At 34.0% G+C, this 19968-nt stretch overlaps 1 protein-coding gene across 5 annotated transcripts in view; it reads right to left on the bottom strand.

Annotated features, from left to right (window-relative positions):
• ndrg3a (ndrg family member 3a) overlaps positions 1-19968 on the bottom strand; it is a 74647-nt gene that overhangs the window by 32008 nt on the left and 22671 nt on the right. For 2 of the 5 annotated variants that reach the window (NM_199517.1, XM_009306019.5), the window contains 2 exon segments: positions 5419-5451; positions 10805-10878. In NM_199517.1, coding sequence (NP_955811.1) covers positions 5419-5451; positions 10805-10861 — 90 coding nt within the window. In that variant the 5' untranslated portion in view covers positions 10862-10878. 5 annotated transcript variants of the gene reach the window in all.

Genomic DNA, 19968 nt, shown 5'->3' with positions numbered 1-19968 from the left:
GAAGCTGTAACATATAAGGCAATATATACTCTGCAAATTAACAGAACAACATTTTATTTGACAGTGCTTTTCTGTTACTGACATTTACGGTTTTCATCAGTAAAGACAAATCTCGAATAAACTCATTCCTATTATAGAAACTGACTGACTCAGCCAGCTGCTGTTAAAGTTCATGAAGTAAACTGTTTAAGGTGCTATATGCTTAATTACTGTAAAGTATGCTTAATTTCTGTAAAATATGGCTATAAAAGTAGTTTGCTTTACACAGGATATTTTATTAAATTAAAGGAAATTACCATTTAACATAATTTACAAAAAAAAAAAAGTAAAAATGGTGAAAATATGCTGAAATATTTTACAGTGCAATATTTGTGCTTTTGAAAATAACGTTAAACATTTAACATTTACTATTTAGTTATTTGATATCTCAAAATGATAAAAATTACAATACTGAAAATATATAAAATACAAAATATCTCAAAACAGCTTTAAGAGACTCACATTTACTCATCCCCTTTTGTGGTTTGGAAAAACTTGAGTTTTTTTTAAAGACCAGTAGTTATATAGCACAGAAAAATACTGCAGAGCTTAAGCTACTGGTTTTTAACATATTTCAAAATATCTTCTTTTGTGCTCAACAGAAGAAACTCAAACCGATTTTAAACAAGAGGAGCATGAGTAGATGGTTAAGTAGATGGTAGAATTTCTGGGTGAACTGTCCCTTTAAGTACTTGAGGGTAAAAAAGTAACTCAGTAACTGATGGAGTTTAGCTTCAGTGATGAATCAGATGTCAGTGATTCTCCATCTGATGAGCAGTCGTGCGGAGCGAGTCTTATCCCAGTGACCTTCAGGACACTAAAGGGCAAAATGGACAAACAGAGCCTCTTGAAGGCCTGTTAAAGGGACAGTTCCCACCAAATAAAAATTTACTCTCCCTCAAGAGGTTCCAAACATTTATGAGTTTATTTATTCTGTTGAATGCAAAAGAAGCTATTTTGAAAAATGTTAGAAACTAGTAACCATTGACTGATAAAAAAAAAAAAACGTAACTGCAAGTGAACGGCTAATGTTTTAAAACATTTCTCAAAATAATTTCTCTTGTCTTATTTTTTAAATAAGAAAAAGAAAAGAAAAGATACACAAGTAGGTTTGTAACGAGTGAAGGGTGAGTAAATGGTGATGAAATTTTCAGTTTTTGGTGAACTGTCCATTTAAAAAAAAGATAATCAGATAAACATATTGTTAAAAAAAAAATAAAACTGCATACAAAAAGAAAGAGTTAATATTATTCTGCACATTTGGGAAACAGTTTTGCATTAGTGATTGAAGGCTGAAGCTTAAAGCCATTAAAAAATAGGAATACTGTGTTATTAATTAATCTCTTCTCTTGGGTAATGCTCTTTTGCTATTTGAGATTATTTCTAGAATTATCTAACAAAATGAATGACACTGTATCAGAGTCAAGGATAAGACTTTGCTTACTCTGAGCTTCTGATGCCCTCTATAGGATGAAACGGTCTCTGAATAATAATGAAAATGTCGTGATGACTTGCAGTATTTAGTTGACACTAGGACTAATGCTACCAGTTAAGAAATGAAGGAAATATTGCTTCTCAAAAGGAGGTCGAAGAAAGCTGAATCTCTCCCTGAATCTCTCCTTAAGACCCAATTAAATTTTTTTGTCTAAAATTACTTTAAAAATAATAAAGATTGAACTACTAAAAATAAATAAACTAATAAAAAATAATAATTATTAAATTTATTTTATTAATTATTATTAGTAGTTTACTATCATCAAGATTGATACTATTACCACCACTACTACTACTACTACTACTACTACTAAAAACGCTATTCACAATTATTAATATAAATAATAATAAATCCATAAATAATAATAAATGCGATTATTTACAATTATGGTATTGAAATCATTTGTAATGCTTTAAAAATGTCATTGATACAATTGTACATTAATTAAGTTAAATACAAATGTGTTTAAATAATAATAATAATCTACTAGTGTTAATAATAATACTAATAACAACCACAGCACATACTATTTGAATGTGTTTGTGTGTGTCTGCATATATATAGAATTATTTTTTTATGTCAGTATTTTATATCTACTGAAAAGCACACCCAAGAACATATGAAGTTGCATTCTAATTTTCTGACAATTAGTCAATCTGACAATTAGTCAAATGAACGATAGACAAAAACATCAGATAATAGAGGCATACATGTCATGCTGTTTTTTTTTTTCCACATTAAAAATTAACTGGAGAGAGAAATAGGCCGCACTGCCCCCATTTACCAGCAGAGAGCAGTCACTCCCTACACCTGCAGATCTCCTGCACTGTTCTGCAGCCCTTTGTGCTTGTGTGAGAGTGGATTGGCTGGCCTGCTGTCAGCCCACCACCTGACTTAACACTTAACGTGTATAGAGCCTTGCTGACTAAGGAATACTAAAGTCACTATATAATGTAGACCAGGTCATGCCTGAGTCTGAGCATGCTCACTTCAGCAGCTGCAGGCGCTATATTTAGCTCATCTAAGACCCTTGCACAGAACGAGGAGGATGGGATTCAAGACCAACCATTTCCTCAATGGTACGAAGACATGAAATACGCTACTCATAAATAATGCACGCATCTATATTTTTAATAACGTCAACCACCATCTTGTCATCCATTACACAGTGCAATGAATAATGTTCAATGTAAATAATCTTGATATGATTTAAAGGAAGATGTCTGAAGCACATTCTCAGATTTAAGCATCTTTTCATTTAGGTGAGACACTGCAGGCAAAACCTTTATGCAACTGTTTTTTTCTGTCAAATGTAAAAGAAAATGTATACAAAAACGGTTCAAGTGTTATGCACTTCATCAATTTGTGTTTGTAGAATTTAATTATAATACATAAGGAGTATGAGTTGTGATATTATATGCAATTTACTTGTACAATTTTATTTATATCTTTATTTTGAAGGTTATTATTGAGGGATTTGTTGAAGAGGCCTTATTACTGGTTTTTGTAAATGACCTTCCATGTAGTGAGTAACACAGCTCAAAGCAAAGTGAAATATCCAGCTAAAGCTTAAATCTGAAAGTGCCCCATGCTTAAAACTATTGATTCATTTATAAAAGAGTCAACTCATAGTGGTTCGAATGAATCGAAACTCAAGGCTGCTTATTTGTAGTGCATGCAGACAGGGCCTTAGTAAGCTGAACTGCCGCTCTAGGCAGAGGACGATCATGCCGCCCTCAACCCCAATGTGAAAACGAAAGTGACCGGTAGGGAGGTATCGCGGACACTGCGCTCTCTATTCTGCCGCCCTATGCGTGGATATAACTGAGGACGCGCGGGTGTCGCGGACCTCTATTCTGCCGCCCTATGAGCGAATATATCTGAGGACGTGGGTGGTGAGGGAGGTGTCGCGGACATAACTGTGGACACGGGTGGTAAGGGAGGTGTCGCGGATGCCGCCCTCTCTATACTGCCGCCCTAGGTCGCCTCTATGAATGCGCCGACCCTGCATGCAGACCCAGGAAAATTGAAACCCGTGCCTACAAACACTGCAGAAAGAAAAAGAGGATGACAAACAAGCAGATCCCGGTTGAATCATGTTGTGAAAAAACTGTGCTCTGAAGTGTGAGGGAGAGTTATTATTTTTTGCCCTACCCAAAGATGAGGCTTTGAAGAGTCAGTCGTTGAAGTTTATTTTTGCAAAAAATACCTCAGCATTACAGCCCCAGTCTTGTCCTGCGTTTCTGTCATTTTTCTGACGAGTGCTTCAGCAATCTACACGCTTACAACAGGGCATTTATTGGGCATTTGTTAAAGGGAAAAGTAGAAAAAACTATTGGTGACTGGAACTTTTGTCAGACCTTGACAGGAACTTTACAGGACACAGTTCATGGATCAGTTTCTTCCTCCATTTCACAAGTGTAAATGTGATTAAAATGGTTGCCTCCTTGTTTTCTCTAGCTTGCAAATTAGGTATTTAATTGTTTTGTTACTTGTGACCGCTTGTACTGTATTTGGTTAAATCTTCATATTCTCATATCATGTCTAAAACCACATTGCGTGCCGCTTTGTTAACAGATTTAAATGCGTTTGTGAGCTTACGATCCACTGCAGTTTGTCTTTGCCATGGCTACTGTCAGCTGTTCCTTCACACATGCGGCGAACAACTTTTAAAATAGTTCAGCTTTTGTCACTGTGTGGGTTAATACTGAATGTGTGACTGTTTTTACTTATGGTAAAGAAGAGCACTATGCTTGTGTTTAACTGCATTGCTTTAATGCACTGCTGCATTGGGCTCACACATACACTCTTCAATCTGACTACTTCAAAATTGTTGATAATCTGTACTGCACATTTCTCTCTGTCTCGCGCTGAACACAGTCAACCAATCGCAACAGACTGGGTCACCGGACCAATCAGCGCAGATTAGCATCGCGCTAAGGAAGGGTTTGGGAACAAATGAATCGCTGAACAAATCATATAGGAGTCGTTGGAATAATTAGGTAAAAAAAATGCATAATAAAAAGACAACAAACGTTTTATTTTACCTTGCTTGCACATTAAACTGTTGACCCCCAAAACCAACATGTGACCTTTTTTAATGCATAATAGGGGCTCTTTAATACATAAATTGGCTATATATTTTTTATTTCAAATAAAAGTGTGGAAATATTTATATATTTTAAACTATTTGTGATATTTTCTGAATTATGGAGTACTAAAACGATTCCCTCCCCCCAAAAAATTTACAATAAAAAATAAATACATAAATAAATAAATAAATAAATAAATAAATGTGTGTGTGTGTGTGTGTGTGTGTGTGTGTGTGTGTGTGTGTGTGTGTGTGTGTGTATATTAAAAATTGTAATTTCGACATCACCTAATGTTCAGATTTTTTGGTTTGAAATGTATGCAATTCCTAATAAACAGTGGGTATGGAAAGTTTTCAGACCTAATTTTTTTACTCTGTTATATTGCAAAATAATTTAAGTTTTCTCGACAATGTACAGACAGCACCCCATATTGACAGATAAACTAATCATCTGGGGAAGATTGGTGATAACTTTTTTATAGTATGATTTTTTACTCCACTAAACCAGCAGTGTCTTGCCTTAAATGTGTTCATTTTAATTAACAACAACAAATAAAAGATGTCAGAGCTGATTTCCTGATAACAGTTGAAACAGATTATCAAAGCAAAGATTCTCATAAGGTTTATTTCAACATCAAAATGTGATGGAAATAATACCTTTGATATGAAAATGTGAAGACTGCAGCCTAAAATATCCATAATCGTACATGCAAACTTCTGATCAGCATCTAAGATTAACTTACTTTTATCTCCTCTACTAATGAAATTATTGCAAAATAAGCAAAGGTCTTACCTGGCAGTCAAAGTCTTGAAAGTTCTGAGAGTTCTGTTGGAGAGAGAGAGGATACATGCTTATTTCTCACTCAATGACTTGGATGAAAATGTCAGACAGTGTCAAAAATTGATCGCATCATCAATTATTCTTTAGACCCTTCTGCTCTTTGTATTGGCACCACTAGATGGAGTGAGAGGTCAGTGAATGTCTCCAGTTCAACTCATTTAATTGGTTGTTTGATCCCAAAATTATATTGCTGTCATAATGAACTCACTCAATGAACAAGTCATTTTAAACCTGCCTGCTGTTATTTTTCAGTGGAGCACCGAGATAATAACTGTCATTGTTTACTCAGCCTCCTGTTGTTCCAAACTTCTTCACAACAAAAATGAGGACATTTTTACCACAATTGAAAGTTTATACGATAATCATGTTTATTATAGGTTTTAACTCCCATAAGAACATTGATCAGCCACGCATTCATTAAAGCATTCAAATCTGATCCCAGAAACTCAAGTCTGCTTGTCTTACATGTGAGAACCAGTGAGGTTTATTCCTGATGTTTCACCTTCTGCAGCAAAAAGTGCAGTTTGGTCTTGTGCAGCAAGCAGGTAAAGATGAGGCTGAGCGTCTGTTTATGTTTGCCAATCAATCTTTATGTGTACATCTGTTTATCATAAAAAATGTCCATATTTCTTTAGAAGACTTAGACTAAAACACTCATTTCATATAGATTTTTAAGTGAAGTTTAATAAACTAGTTTTAAGAGAAGCATGTGATATGATTGACCGCGGCTGTGCTGTCATCTGCAATCATTGATAAACCTCTCCGATTAATCCAAACCTACAATAAATAGCCCATTTCACCTTACTTCCCTTATCTTTGTTTTTGAACAATCCCCCCCATCTACCCCATCTCCCCCTTTTATTTCTTTACCAGGGGGAGCTCTCAAAAAAAACCTGATCTCAATTATCTCTGAGCTCAGGGTTCTCTCCCGGGGACAGCATGCCAAACCTGCAACTAGTATCAAGCAATATCTAAACGGGAACTCTTGAGATTCCTTGAAGCACCAAAGTAGTATCAGAATTCAATAAGATGAACAAAAGTCTATAAGCTACAGTTTACCCTAAAATTTTAATTCTGTCATTCTTTACTCATCCTCCACTTGTTCAACACCTATATGCGTCTCTTTCTATTGTTAAACTCTGAGCTTAATTTGTGTTGGAACATGAACATCATTTTACAGATCACCCTCCTCCATCTGCTGTTCACTTTCACTTTCTTCCGCGACTCCCCAACACTCTTCACTTTCGTCCGCGACACCCCTCCGCCATCCAACACCCCGCCATCCTGCTCTTCACTTTCGTCAGCGACGATACACCCCCCTATTCTACTATGGATGTAAATGGCTACTGTTTTACATCATTCTTCAGAATATATTGTTTACTGTTAAACAGATAAACCAAACTCATACAATTTTAGAACTGATTAAGTGTGAGGAAATGGTGAGGAAATGGTATTTTGGGGTAAACTGTCCCATTAGGGACGACAAGAGGGTGAGTAAATAATGATAATTTACAATTAAATACATCGCCTAGGTTGCAATCAGAATTATTTGCCCCCCTGTTTTCTATTTTAAATATTTCCCAAATGATGTTTACCAGAGCACGGAAAGTTTCACAGTATGTCTACTAATATATTTACTTCTGGAGAAAGTCTTATTACCTTTATTTCAGCTACAATAAAAGCAGTCTTAAATTTTTTTAAAAACATTTTAAGGTCAAAATTATTAGCCCCTTTAAGCTAATTTTTTTTCGATAATCTATAGAACAAATCATCATTATACAATAACTTGCCTAATTACCCTAACCTGTCTAGTTAACCTAATTAACCTAGTTCAGCCTTTAAATGTCACTTTAAGCTGAATAGAAGTGTCTTGAAAAATATCTAGTGAAATATTAGTTACTGTCATCATAGCAAAGATAAAAAATTAGTTAATAAATATGAGTTATTGAAACGATTATGTTTAGAAATGTGTTGAAAAAATCTCTCCGTTAAACAGAAATTGGGGGAAAAAATAAACGGGGGCCAATAATTCAGAGGGGCTAATAAATCTGATTGCAACTGTATATAATAACAAAGACAAGAAATCAGATACTTTCTGTAGTACTTTCTCCAGTATCAAATGAAGCAGATAAGAAGCAATATTTAACGAATTTTTATAAAAAAACAACTGAAAATATTTTCATTTGTTTCATACAGAGCCTGCTGTACAAAAATAGCCAACGACTTTGAACAAAAGTTTCTATAGTTTTAAAAGCAGAAATTGCTGTGCATTTAATGTAACTAAAGGTGTATTTATAATAGTGACGTCTTGTTTCTAATCAACATGCATTTCTTCATGTCAGACATTGATTGTTTTGCCGCAGCATCAGGTTGAAGACACCTTTACCCACCTTTTATTATTACTTTTCTTAACTCTGCCTCTGCAGATCTGTCTGAAAAGCCCTGCACTATTTGTATTAGCTCTTCCATTGGTTTCCGATGAGAGAGACAGAAGGCCCACCCATAAAACGCTTGTTTCTTGCCTCGTAAATTATACTGGCGGCCTTGCTCAGCGCTAATGGGTGCACGCCATTTACATTTCTATTTTTAGTGTTTTTGATATGGATGCAGTGTGGCAAAAGAAGGACGGCAAGATTTACACTGACAAACCCCAGAGAAGCAATGAGGAAGATTCCTGCCAACAGGGCCTGCAGTAAGAATGAGTATTACTCTGGAACAGACAGAAATATCTTTCATTGTGTTGGTTTCTTTTTTTTCTGCATCTAAACCAAATCTGCCCTTTCTTTTTTCAGTCCTCCAGTCGTTCTCTTTCTTTTTAGCAATATTCCACCCCATCGGCCTCTTTTCCATCTCCTCTGCTTTTCTCTTGCCAGAGTAACACTCACATGAATTATTCAGTTTGATGAAGTGAAGACAAACACAGCGGTAGAGAGGAACTTCGCGTCAGCTACAGGAAAACACAGAGATCTCTAATACAAGGTGCATGAACATCTCTATACATTATGGATTGTAAGTAGTGAAGACCTCCGCGGTAACTACAGTCTTTATAGTGTGTTAGTTCTTGCTCCTCATACATTTATGTGCATACAACGGGTCAAACCAGCACATTCTGAGTCAAAATTGATATCTAGCTGACTTAAAAGATTTATAACAATTGATTCTGTAAAAATAAAGAGAACGACTAATGGGTTGTATACGAAAAACTGAACAAAAGGAATATTATAATTTCCACCTACTATCACCTTTTATGATTAAAAAAATAGGTCAGTTTACACTACATGACTAAAATCTTGTCGTCTATCCAAGTTTTAGGAACAAAAAAATAATAACTTGACTTCTAGTTTATCATTTGGTATCAGAAGTGCTTATTTGAAAGGCAAAGGCCTCTAGATTACGCTTATTTTAGCTAAATAAAATATGATCATACCTTGATTTTAATCACTTAATTAGGACAGTAAAATCTGACTTTGCTGAGACAAAAGTCTTGTCACTTAACAGAAACAATGTACAGTATAGAATATAAAGTCATGATGCAGTGGAAAGAAGTCAATATTGTGTATGACTCCCACAAGCTTGCACGACTGCATCCATACATCTCTGCAATGACTCAAATAACTTATTAATAAAGTCATCTGGAATGGCAAAGAAAGCTTTCTTGCAGGACTCCCAGAGTTCATCAAGATTCTTTGAATTCATCTTCAATGCCTCCTCCATCTTAACCCAGACATGCTCAATAATGTTCATGTCTGGTGACTGGGCTGGCCAATCCTGGAGCACCTTCACCTTATTTGCTTTCAGGACTTTTGATGTGGAGGGTGAAGTACGAGAAGGAGAATGAGAATGAGCCCTCTTCTGTGGTTTGTAATGTAATGGGCAGCACAAATGTCTTGATACATCAGGCTGTTGATGCTGCCTTCCGCTCTGCAGATCTTTCAAACACCCCCATACTGAATGTAACCCCAAACCATGATTTTTCTTTCACCAAACTTGACTGATTTCTGTGAGAATCTTAGGTCAATGTGGGTTCCAATAGGTCTTCTGCAGTATTTGTGGTGATTGGCATGCAGTTCAACAAATCTTCTGCCACTTTTTCAAATGATCAATTAGAAATCAAGTTATTATTTGTTGATCTTACAACTGGGATCAACGACAAGACTTTTGTCAGGTAGTGAACACATAATTAAATACTTTGTATTATGCTTATGGCCAGCATAATACAAAGAAAAAAAAATCTTATTTAAGATAATTCATGATATACTGAATACTTACAGTCAAAAGCTAAGAACCACAAAACAAATCATCTCCATTTGCATAATGTGATGACCTTTCTATTGTTCTAAAATTAGCCACACAAAAAACTGCTTAAGTTGTAAAAAAAAAAAAAAAACAGCCCAGGCTCTTTGGAAATACATGACTCAGCCAACATTTTTGCAAAATACGAAATACATTTTCTTGCACATTTTAGATGACAAATCCACTAGAGGATGATGTCTACATTTTTTACAAATTTAATATACGAAACTTATGGTACAATTTGTTGTATGTTTTAGACATGTCCTTCTTGTACAAGTCAAACAGAAGGTGGTACAGATCCCTAAACAAAACACTGTAAAAGTTGACCATATGAAGATATACAAGTAAGGCAAACTCCATTACAAATAATGAGCACCATTAAGCTGTTTGTTTGATTTTTTTTTTTTTTGGTCAAAGAACTGCACGAAAATAATCCTTTACTCATCAATAATATGTCCTTTTAAATATCAGTGTGAAAAGGAACAAAAGTTGCTGGCGTCATACTGCTACTACACTCAATTTTTTTTACTTGTTCAAACTACTTAATTAAAATAAGCTGAAACTTAATAATAATAAGCTGAGATTTCATTGGGACAACTTATTTTTTTTTGTTCAAGCCACATAAATTTGTTAAAAGTTTTAAGTTAACTTAATCAATTTGTGTTGAGACAACATGAATAAATTGTGTGGAACCCTGCATTTTTTACAGTGTACTATTGCTCATTTTACCTAGAAACTGCAGTCAAACATAGGTTTAAGTATTTTTGCAGTTTCAGAAAAATGCAGGCCAAAGCACATATTTCTAATGAACCTGTGTTGATAGAAACTGGTAGTACACAAGACAGAAACCGTGTCTGCTGTTCAAATCCAATCAAGATATTACTAATTAAAGAAGCAAGATCTACGGCTTTGCTTTAATATTCAGTTTGCTTTGGCGATATCCATGGTTTTGCTACAGGTTGTTCATGAGTGATAGCTACACAAGCATATAAGTGAGAGTGTGTCTCTTTGTGTCAGTTGAATGTTTCTGGCATATTTATCTCACCTTGTAGGTCAGCAGAGGCTTGATCTCAGTCAGTTGAACATCTTGTAACTCATCCATCTTTGTGTTGGTCTGCACTACAAGAAGAAAAAACATACATCAAACACAAGACACATAAGCACTTATTAATCTAATAAAACCGTTTGCAGTAAAGGGTTGTCAATAAATAAAATGTTTTACCTGTACACTTTTTCGTCATGAAATTAAACAGTTTTATTATTGTATTCATTCAGTAAAGAAAACCATTAGACTGAAAAATTATTCTCAGAATAACTGTATGTTTGCAAGCTTTTTTCAAAGTAAGTTGTGTCCAAAAACCAGGACAACTATAAACACATACACACAACACAACACACACAATAATATCCTTGATTTATCAAAACATTTCTAACAATACACGGGTCTGTTTTATTCCAACTAAGAATACTATTTACTATATACTGTAAAAATAACCAAAAAAAAAAAAAATTACTTCAACTTGTTTTTTTAACTTAATTATTTTGTATGTCTAACAAGCTGAAGTAAGTTCATAAAAAATTCTCTGAGTAGTTTGTGTCGTATTTGTCCACACAGATGTGGGATGTTTTGATGTTCTGTTCAGTCTTTATTTTATACAACGCAATACAAGAGGGCTTGTACTCTTCAGAAACAAATCTGAGAATATGATTGAGCTTGTGTTTTAAAGCCAAACACATGCTGGAATGAATAATTCACTTAAACATCTAGCCACTGTTCATTTTCTGCTATCTGTCAGAGAATCATATTTTCTATATATTTTTAGCTTTTTTTTTTTTTTGCTTACTCGATCATTGAACTGAAAAGTTTCCTGGAGTTCAGCAGCTTGGATATTGACATTATAAATATTTGGAAATGTGGATTCAATAACAGATACTGGGAATCTAAAAGGTACAGCTCATTTTTTGAATTTTTCAAACACTGTTATTGTTGATCCTCAATCTGTAAAAACTTCTGGGATTATCCAGTCATGAAACATAAATGTACACATACAACAAAATATTTGGCAGATGCTTCAACCCAAAGTGATTTAAAAATCAGTTCAGTAGAAGTAATCAAACAACATGTACATAATATGACAAGTGAATCGTTTTTATTTCTATACAGTGCAAAAAACTTGAGTTTACTTGTTTCTAGCCCAGCTATCTATTGATTCATTTATTTTCTTTTCAGCTTAGTCCCTTTATTAATCTGACATCACCACAACGGAATGAATCGCCAACTTTTAAACAGCAAATGTTTTATGCAGCGGATGCCCTGGTGTAAGAATTGCTCGATATTTGAACTAGATACAAGACAAAAACTCTAAGAAAAGCATTTTTTGCAGTGCAGCATTTTGTGAAGCTGTTTTACATGAACGAACAGAAACAGAATAAAATGCCAAAACAATAATTACGTTTGTGGGACATATTCAGCATATCCAGCAGATAGCAGAGTAGTGGAATTCTAGTGCAGTTCATCTCTAAACTGATTCAGTTCACAACACCACAGAAGATAACTGACCAACCAAAGATATATTAAAATTAAGATAAAAAATTACACCAAACGAAATTAGTTTCAAAAATATACAAATTATATTATTGTTTGTGCTCCTCCACTACTAAACTATACGGACGAATGATTTGTTTCGCTCTGTGGAAAATAATATCTGTGGATTTAATTAATGCTTCACTGTATTTGTTGTATCATGGAAATCTGTCATATATTTGTTCATTTTGTGTCATTATTTTAAATAAATTGTCCTGAGCATTTGATTTTTCCTTGGTGCTGATGTGCTTTCAATTTTTCCGTCTCACTCGCGGCAAGTTCAGACAAGAGAGTTTTCAATAATCCTGGCAGGAAAACATACATTTAGATTTCAAAGAAAATATCTTAATATTAAAAAGGAATCATAAGTTTGATCCCATCCATGTTGTCATGAATGCCCTTAAATAATGCAGTTATTAGTTGTCAGCAAGCATCAGTGTTTATTGAGACTGGCATAAGATAAAAAACAAATTGAAATTGAGATGGGAAATATCATTAGAAAAATACTTGTGACTGATTTGGGAAATAATGCTAGTCGTAGACTTGACAGGATGGCTGATCGTGAAGGAACATGTAGTCTGGTACATTTGTTAGTTACCTAAAACAAGTTAAGATTTTATCAAGAAAAAAATACTATTCAAATTAAAATTAAATAAAATCGCATAATCTGACGTAGTGACTTTTGTAACCGACAAAGAAATCGTGTGATCTGACCAGGGCTAATGCAGCACACAAAGTTTTCACAATTGTGTGTACTTCAGTAATTTATTTGCATTATTTTACCATGTTAAGGACTTAAAACTAATGAAATGAGTTAACACGTTATTGACACCCTCAGTACAATGATTAGTACAATCTGATCTAAGTCTAATAATATTCAACACTGCCAGGCAAATTTCACATTTGCAGCAGACCTCACTCGAGTCAATACAGACGCCTTCTGCTAAATTTCTCTTAATAAGGGTGTTCTGCAATGTACTTAGCAGAGTTCCCATCATTTTCTCCCCTGTAATCAGTGTAGCCACCGTTTTGTTTTTAATTAACCTGGTAGGCCTGAGATTGAGTATCAGCCCACAACAGCCTTAAGCGACACACTTTCGGTAAACAGTAAAAAAGCCGAGAGCCGAAGGGAATGTCTGTACAATTAAATCTGCTCTTTTCCGTTGCCTTGGGAACAGGAATGTTTTGATGAAAAGGGTACAGTCTGCCAGCTAACTAATATATAAATGTTGCATGGATTCGGTCTGAGATTAACAGTTTGAAGGCAGAGGAATGCAGATGTGCACAGTGCATTCCGAAGATGAGTTTCTATTTTTAATTCCTCCATTAAAATCCCTTCCTGCATTTATTAAAAGCACAGAGACATGAATGATAATGCAAATTTTGTGTTTCATCTTTTTGCTCTGGCTGCTAATATGCGAGTATGCAAATGAAGAATTGCCTTTTCAAGGTGAGACCACAAGAAATGTGATGTTTGTGATGAAATATGAGTTGCCACTTTGGATACATCGAATAATAATAATTATAATAAATATAAAAATTATTATTATTAATATTATAAATAAATTAATGATTATTATTATTATCATTATTACTATTATTAGCAATTTATTTATATTACTAATAACAATTTATACATTTTATTCATTCATTCATTTTTTTTCGGCTATTAATCAATGGTCGCCACAGAGGAATGAAACGCAAACTTATCCAGCATATGTTTTAAATAGCAGATGCCCTTCCAGCCGCAACCAAGTAATGGGAAATATCCATACACAATCATTCACTCACACACTCATACACTACGGTCAATTTTAGCATTACCAATTCACCTGTACCACATGTTTTTGGACTTGTGGGGGAAACCGGAGCACCCAGAGGAAACCCACGTGAACACAGAGAGAACATGCAAACTCTACACAGAAGCGCCAACTGACCCAGCTGAGGCTCGAACCAAAAACCTTCTTGCTGTGAGGCGAATGTGCTACCCACTGCACCACCGCATTACCCCTGATACATTTTGTGAATAACCTAAATAATTTAAACTTTTACAATAAATAGAATTTTAGGAATATTCAGTTTATTGGCAGTTGTGTTCATCAAGATGTAACAGGGTATTTATTTTTCAAACATAAAAAAAATATTAAAATTGTTAATTGTTTATGAAATGCACCAAAATATTAATTGAAAATAATATTAATTGTTTGTGTAACTTTTTTACATACACAAATGGGACTAGAGCTGCACGATTAAGCAAAAAATACTAAACAAAAATAAAAACGATCTCGATACGACCCCCCACACGATGTTAACTGAGCATCTCTATGATTCAGCCAATTATATTTTCAAGTTTGGGAGAAGTATAAAGGCCGTCGCACAAGTCTTCAAGTTATTTTGTATACAATGCTAAACAACATGGACACCTGCAAAGGTGTTAAAAGTGTCACATACTGAATGTGTAAGCTGTAGTTCACCTAAAAATGTCATTTCCGTCTTGATGTAATGATGTATTCACGGCCGCAGATCACACCTGAGCTGTTTGTTTACTACTGAGAGGACGCACGTGTGCCTGCCAATGGTGTATACTTCATTAAACAGAACCTAGGTTGTGAATAACAGGTAATAACATTGTAAATAACATTCAGATTGTTTCACAGAGTAATCATTTGGGAGCCACGTGAGAAGTATGATTTGCATGTATGATTTGCTTATATGACATGAACGTAGTTGGCAGTGAAAGTGAAACCAAAACCGCGATCATTTACATGATCATATCGCATAGTGAAGTTATGATTACGACAAGCATTTGATATGTTTTTCTGTGTTGTGCGTGAAAATAAATGTTTTACGGTGTCACTATAACTCTAGCCTATATAATGTTGAATATAATACAAGAGTGAATCTGATAATGAATAATGTTTCATTTTACCAGTGAAAAAAATGGTCTAATAATGTCAATGACAAATGGCGAGCATATGTCTGAACCATAATAATTCAACTTTAGACTTATGAATAGATGTATTCTGATGTCATCACTTTACAGTGAATTAACAACCAGGACATATTTAAACTCTTTTTAATTCCACCATTCCAAGTCTATACAAAATTAAGCATTTTAATCAACAGTAGACTTACAGATAGGCCCAATATTATTATTGCTGTTTTATCATATTTTTGACAATTAACAATAATAATAGCTTACCCATATTAACCTTTATTTTACATCTAGAGAATCGTTGAGAAAATTATGATCTTGATTTTAAGCAAAAAAAATTGGGGTTCTCATTTTAGCTCAAATAGTGCAGTCTTAAATGAAACCTTATTCTAAAGTTACCTATTGTGTTATATTTTAATATTTTTATTGCTTTTTATTTTCAGATAATACACAAACATATAAATGTATTTGAAAAAAGAGAAGAAAGAAGTCCTACAAGCAAAAAAAGAGATGACATCAAATATATAAGATAATAAGATAGTGGAACCAATAACAAAAAAAAAAACAAGAAAACTGCAGAATTACAAAAACATCTAACCTAAACTCTTCTACTCACTTCTAAGAACCCTCTGTCCTATCTACCAACCCTCCCTGTTTCCTGAGGCCTTCAATAAGTGTGCAAAGATTAATCAAGTCAGAGATAAAGAAATAGTAAACCAATTGAAAAATTAAAATCAAATAATTAATAAGTAAAAGGGTCTAATGAAAAATATAAAGAAATGTATTTCTTTCTGAGAAATAAAAAGGAGGCAATTATCTTAATAATGGTACCCATTATGTTTATATATATATATATATATATATATATATATATATATATATATATATATATATATATATATATATATATATATATATATATATATATATATATAATCTTAAAAATGGTACCCATTATGTTTATATATATATATATATATATATATATATATATATATATATATATATATATATATATATATATATATATATATATATAAACATAATGGGTGCCAGTTTTTAGATAATTCCTTCCATTTTTATTTTTCCTTTTTAATTACTTGATTTTTATTTTTTACTTGATATATTTATATATATATATATATATATATATATATATATATATATGTGTGTGTGTGTGTGTGTGTGTGTGTGTGTGTGTGTGTGTGTGTGTGTGTGTGTGTGTGTGTGTGTGTGTGTGTATGTATCTATGTATGTTACCTGTTGTACTTTATCATTCGTTTCTAATTTAAACTGCATGAAAATCAGTCATATAGAATAAAATAATGCACAAAAAAGTAGAGATGTTTTTGTTATAGTATCTGTTAAAGTTACCCTTTTTACAGCTTATGTCGATATTTTGATATCACTGTATCATGGTAAAAACTACAGCAATTATCACAACAAGAACATGTGATATGACTAATTATGATAAAATATTCAAAGATTAAAATGATTCAAGTTGGCCTAGTTGCAATAAAAAACGGCACTTAGTATGAATGAGGCATCTATAGGGATCTGCTGAACTCGTGTTGTATGGGGGAATGACATGCTGATGTGGCTTAACCCATATCCACTAGCCTCATCTGTCTGCTGTCACAGTCATTCTGACCTCCCCGACCTTGAGACGGGTCCAAACAGGACTGACGGCTGCTGTGATGCTCAACGAACTGAAACGCAGTGACCGCCATTAGATGTGCAAGATGTGATATGATGACATGCAGTTTATGTGCTTTAAATCCTCAAAAATGTGCTTATAAATAGCTCAAGTTCAAAGTCGTAAATAATAAAAGTGTACAGCAGCTTGCTTTAATTGTTTTCGGATGCATTAGGATAAGTCATTTAATTCTGAACTTTTTTCATAAATGACAACAAAAAAATAACGATGATTTACAAGACACATCCACTAAAATGCTATTTGGTCAAAAGTCAAGTACTAAGTTTAGTTTATGTACTGACACTGAAACTAATAGGTCCTTTCAATGTACTTATTGTGTAAAAACATGTTTGTTTATACATTGTGCTTAAGCTTGATTTAATACCTGCATGTAATTACATCTAATTAAGTTCTGCATCTACATTTATAACTAGGGATGCATGATATATTAGTGGCCATATTGTTATCGGCTGATAAAAGCTATTTTTAATGTTACTGTTATTGGTCCGATGTCAAAATTAGGCCAATATCTTTAACACGATAAATTACATAATAGATAACGTCACTGAATCCAGCATAGGGGTTCGAAACCATCCACCACATTCAGTCTTTATATCATGCACTCTGTTTTCAAGTTATTTGTGCTCAATGCTGAGGTGTTGTAGCAAAATTTGCTACTGAGGATAAATCTGACTCCGCTTGGTGTGCACGCGCATCACACAGCGCCTGCAGTTAAAGTTTCAAACTCACAATGGTTTATGATAAACCTTTCATTAATCATTTTTCCTGCAATTGACAGCAAGAACAAACATAGGAGCATTGTCTGATTGACAAGCAGCAATGACATGTGTTTAAAAGAATCTAAAATGTTAATTAATTCCCGTTTTGTTATTTAATCTATGATTTTATGCAACAGTCAAGTTGCATGTTAATTTGCTATGCAAAGCAAAAAAAATATATTTTTGGCATGCTGATTTATGTGAAATCGTGAATATAGGTCTATATGATCACCTTTTTAGAAATTATTGCTTATTTTGCTTTGAGTAGGCCATTCTAAGATCAGTTTAAACTTTTATGAAGTGTTTAAAATAAAATCAGTTGTTTACAGCATAAAAATTTATCATAAATAAATATAATTTATCAGTTTTCAGCTTCTAAATTTTAAGAGATATCAGAAAGTGATCTGCACTAAACTATGAACACATTAGTAAACTTTATATTATAAAAAACATTATCATTTTAACCACTGGGTTTTACACATTTCTGTAAAATCAGTCTTTAATCATTTAAAATAAAGTTGCATGATTTTTTATTTTAAAACTTAAAGGGTTATGAAACACCAAAACACATTTATTGAGCTGTTGACATTCGTATATGTGCCCCACACTGCTAAAAACACTATAAGGACACATATATCTCACTAAAAAATTAAAACTGGTTGTTTTTGCGTTATTTCAAACAAATTCGTACTTCCGGTTTGAAACGAATTTTTGAAACTGCGTCACGGCCATGAGATCTTATCGTATATTGCAGCATGTAGACTGGACGTCAATACCTGGGAGTACCGTATTGCGTCTTTGAGTGTGCTGCATTAATTAATGAGTAAGACTTAGGTCAAACCAATCAGCGTGCTTTATTGTGTACGCGTGCAACTTTATTAATATGCATGCAAGCTTCGAGGACTGTTTGTACCTAAAACAGTGTTCAGACGGCAGAAGGACGACACATTGTGTTACCAAAAGAAGTGGGAAACGAATAAGAATTGTTTGAAGATACGGGTAGTTAGTGTTGCTTTTATAATTTGCTGCAGTGAAGGTTTTGTTTTCATTTTCCAGCTATGAGAGCACAACTGGACTTACTTGTGGATCGGTGCACGCGACACGCGGCAGAAATACGTTTGTACAGAAAATTTTTTTTACATCTGGAAATTGTGAAATCTGGATTTGCTGCCCGTCTCCTTTAAAAAAAGACTCGACTCTAGTATGTGTTGATTGTCCTGTCTCTACAGATTTGGTGTGTGCAATCAGCGCGTTTTCTTTGTAAATTCAGATGGCAAAGTTATAGTTTGTATCGTCAGCAGTATTCTTTCAGTGTTTAAAGACATACTTAAGTCAAAATGATTTCTAAGTTACTTAGTTTACATTAACATCACTACAACATTATGGACTGAAAGATCTGCTGTAATGCTGCTCTCAGAGTTTAAACGTGAACACTGCATGCAAACTATGGCAGACCGTCTTTTCGCCGTATTTTGTGACAGGATAGTCTACACACACACATGGCTTTCTGACCTACCGATTGCATCTAAGTTACCGAGAAATGCAGAGGTTTTTTTCTCCTATACAATGTGCAGTATCAAACATTCCACCGTCATTAAACACAGTCACTGTCTTACTCCCCTGCTTGTGTGTTTGCTTTTCCTCTGTGAAAATCAGCACGTGCCCAAATGGAAACTCCCATTTTTATTCAAATCCTTCCCCTTTTCCCTCCCCCGACACTCCCACCCCAACACAGCTAGACGCACCCCCTTTCCTGACTTTTTCCAAACTAGAGGTGTGAAAACACCCTGCTGAAACGGAGAATTTCATGGCTTTTTAAGTACAGGTCAGAGTAAGAATGCTCCATGCTAAATATTTAAATGCATTATTTTAGCCAGTGTAAACTGAACTTGATCCAAGAAGCTAAAATAAAAAATCTTATCTTTGACCTCATCCAAAAAGTTAAAAAGCAGTTTTAAAACGTGTATAGCAGCAAAAGTTCAGTGCGCTTCCATTAATGAAATACCACAGCAGCATGAAAATAAACTTCTATTACGTAAAAAGCGAGGAAACTACTAGCACGTATTAAGATTTGAAAGCTTAGAGGTGAAAATCTCCTTTGCAATCCCGGCAGCAAATCCGGATGAAGGGCATTAAATAATATTTAGATGAAGAGTGACACGAAAACAAAACAACAAATGTTCAGAATGCATGTAAAGACTTGGTTCAATTCCTT

Source organism: Danio rerio, chromosome 11 (genome assembly GCF_049306965.1).
Source record: "Danio rerio strain Tuebingen ecotype United States chromosome 11, GRCz12tu, whole genome shotgun sequence".
Taxonomy (NCBI): domain Eukaryota; kingdom Metazoa; phylum Chordata; class Actinopteri; order Cypriniformes; family Danionidae; genus Danio; species Danio rerio.
The sequence above is the reverse complement of the archived record's forward strand: the minus strand, read 5'-3'. Positions and strand labels throughout refer to the sequence as shown.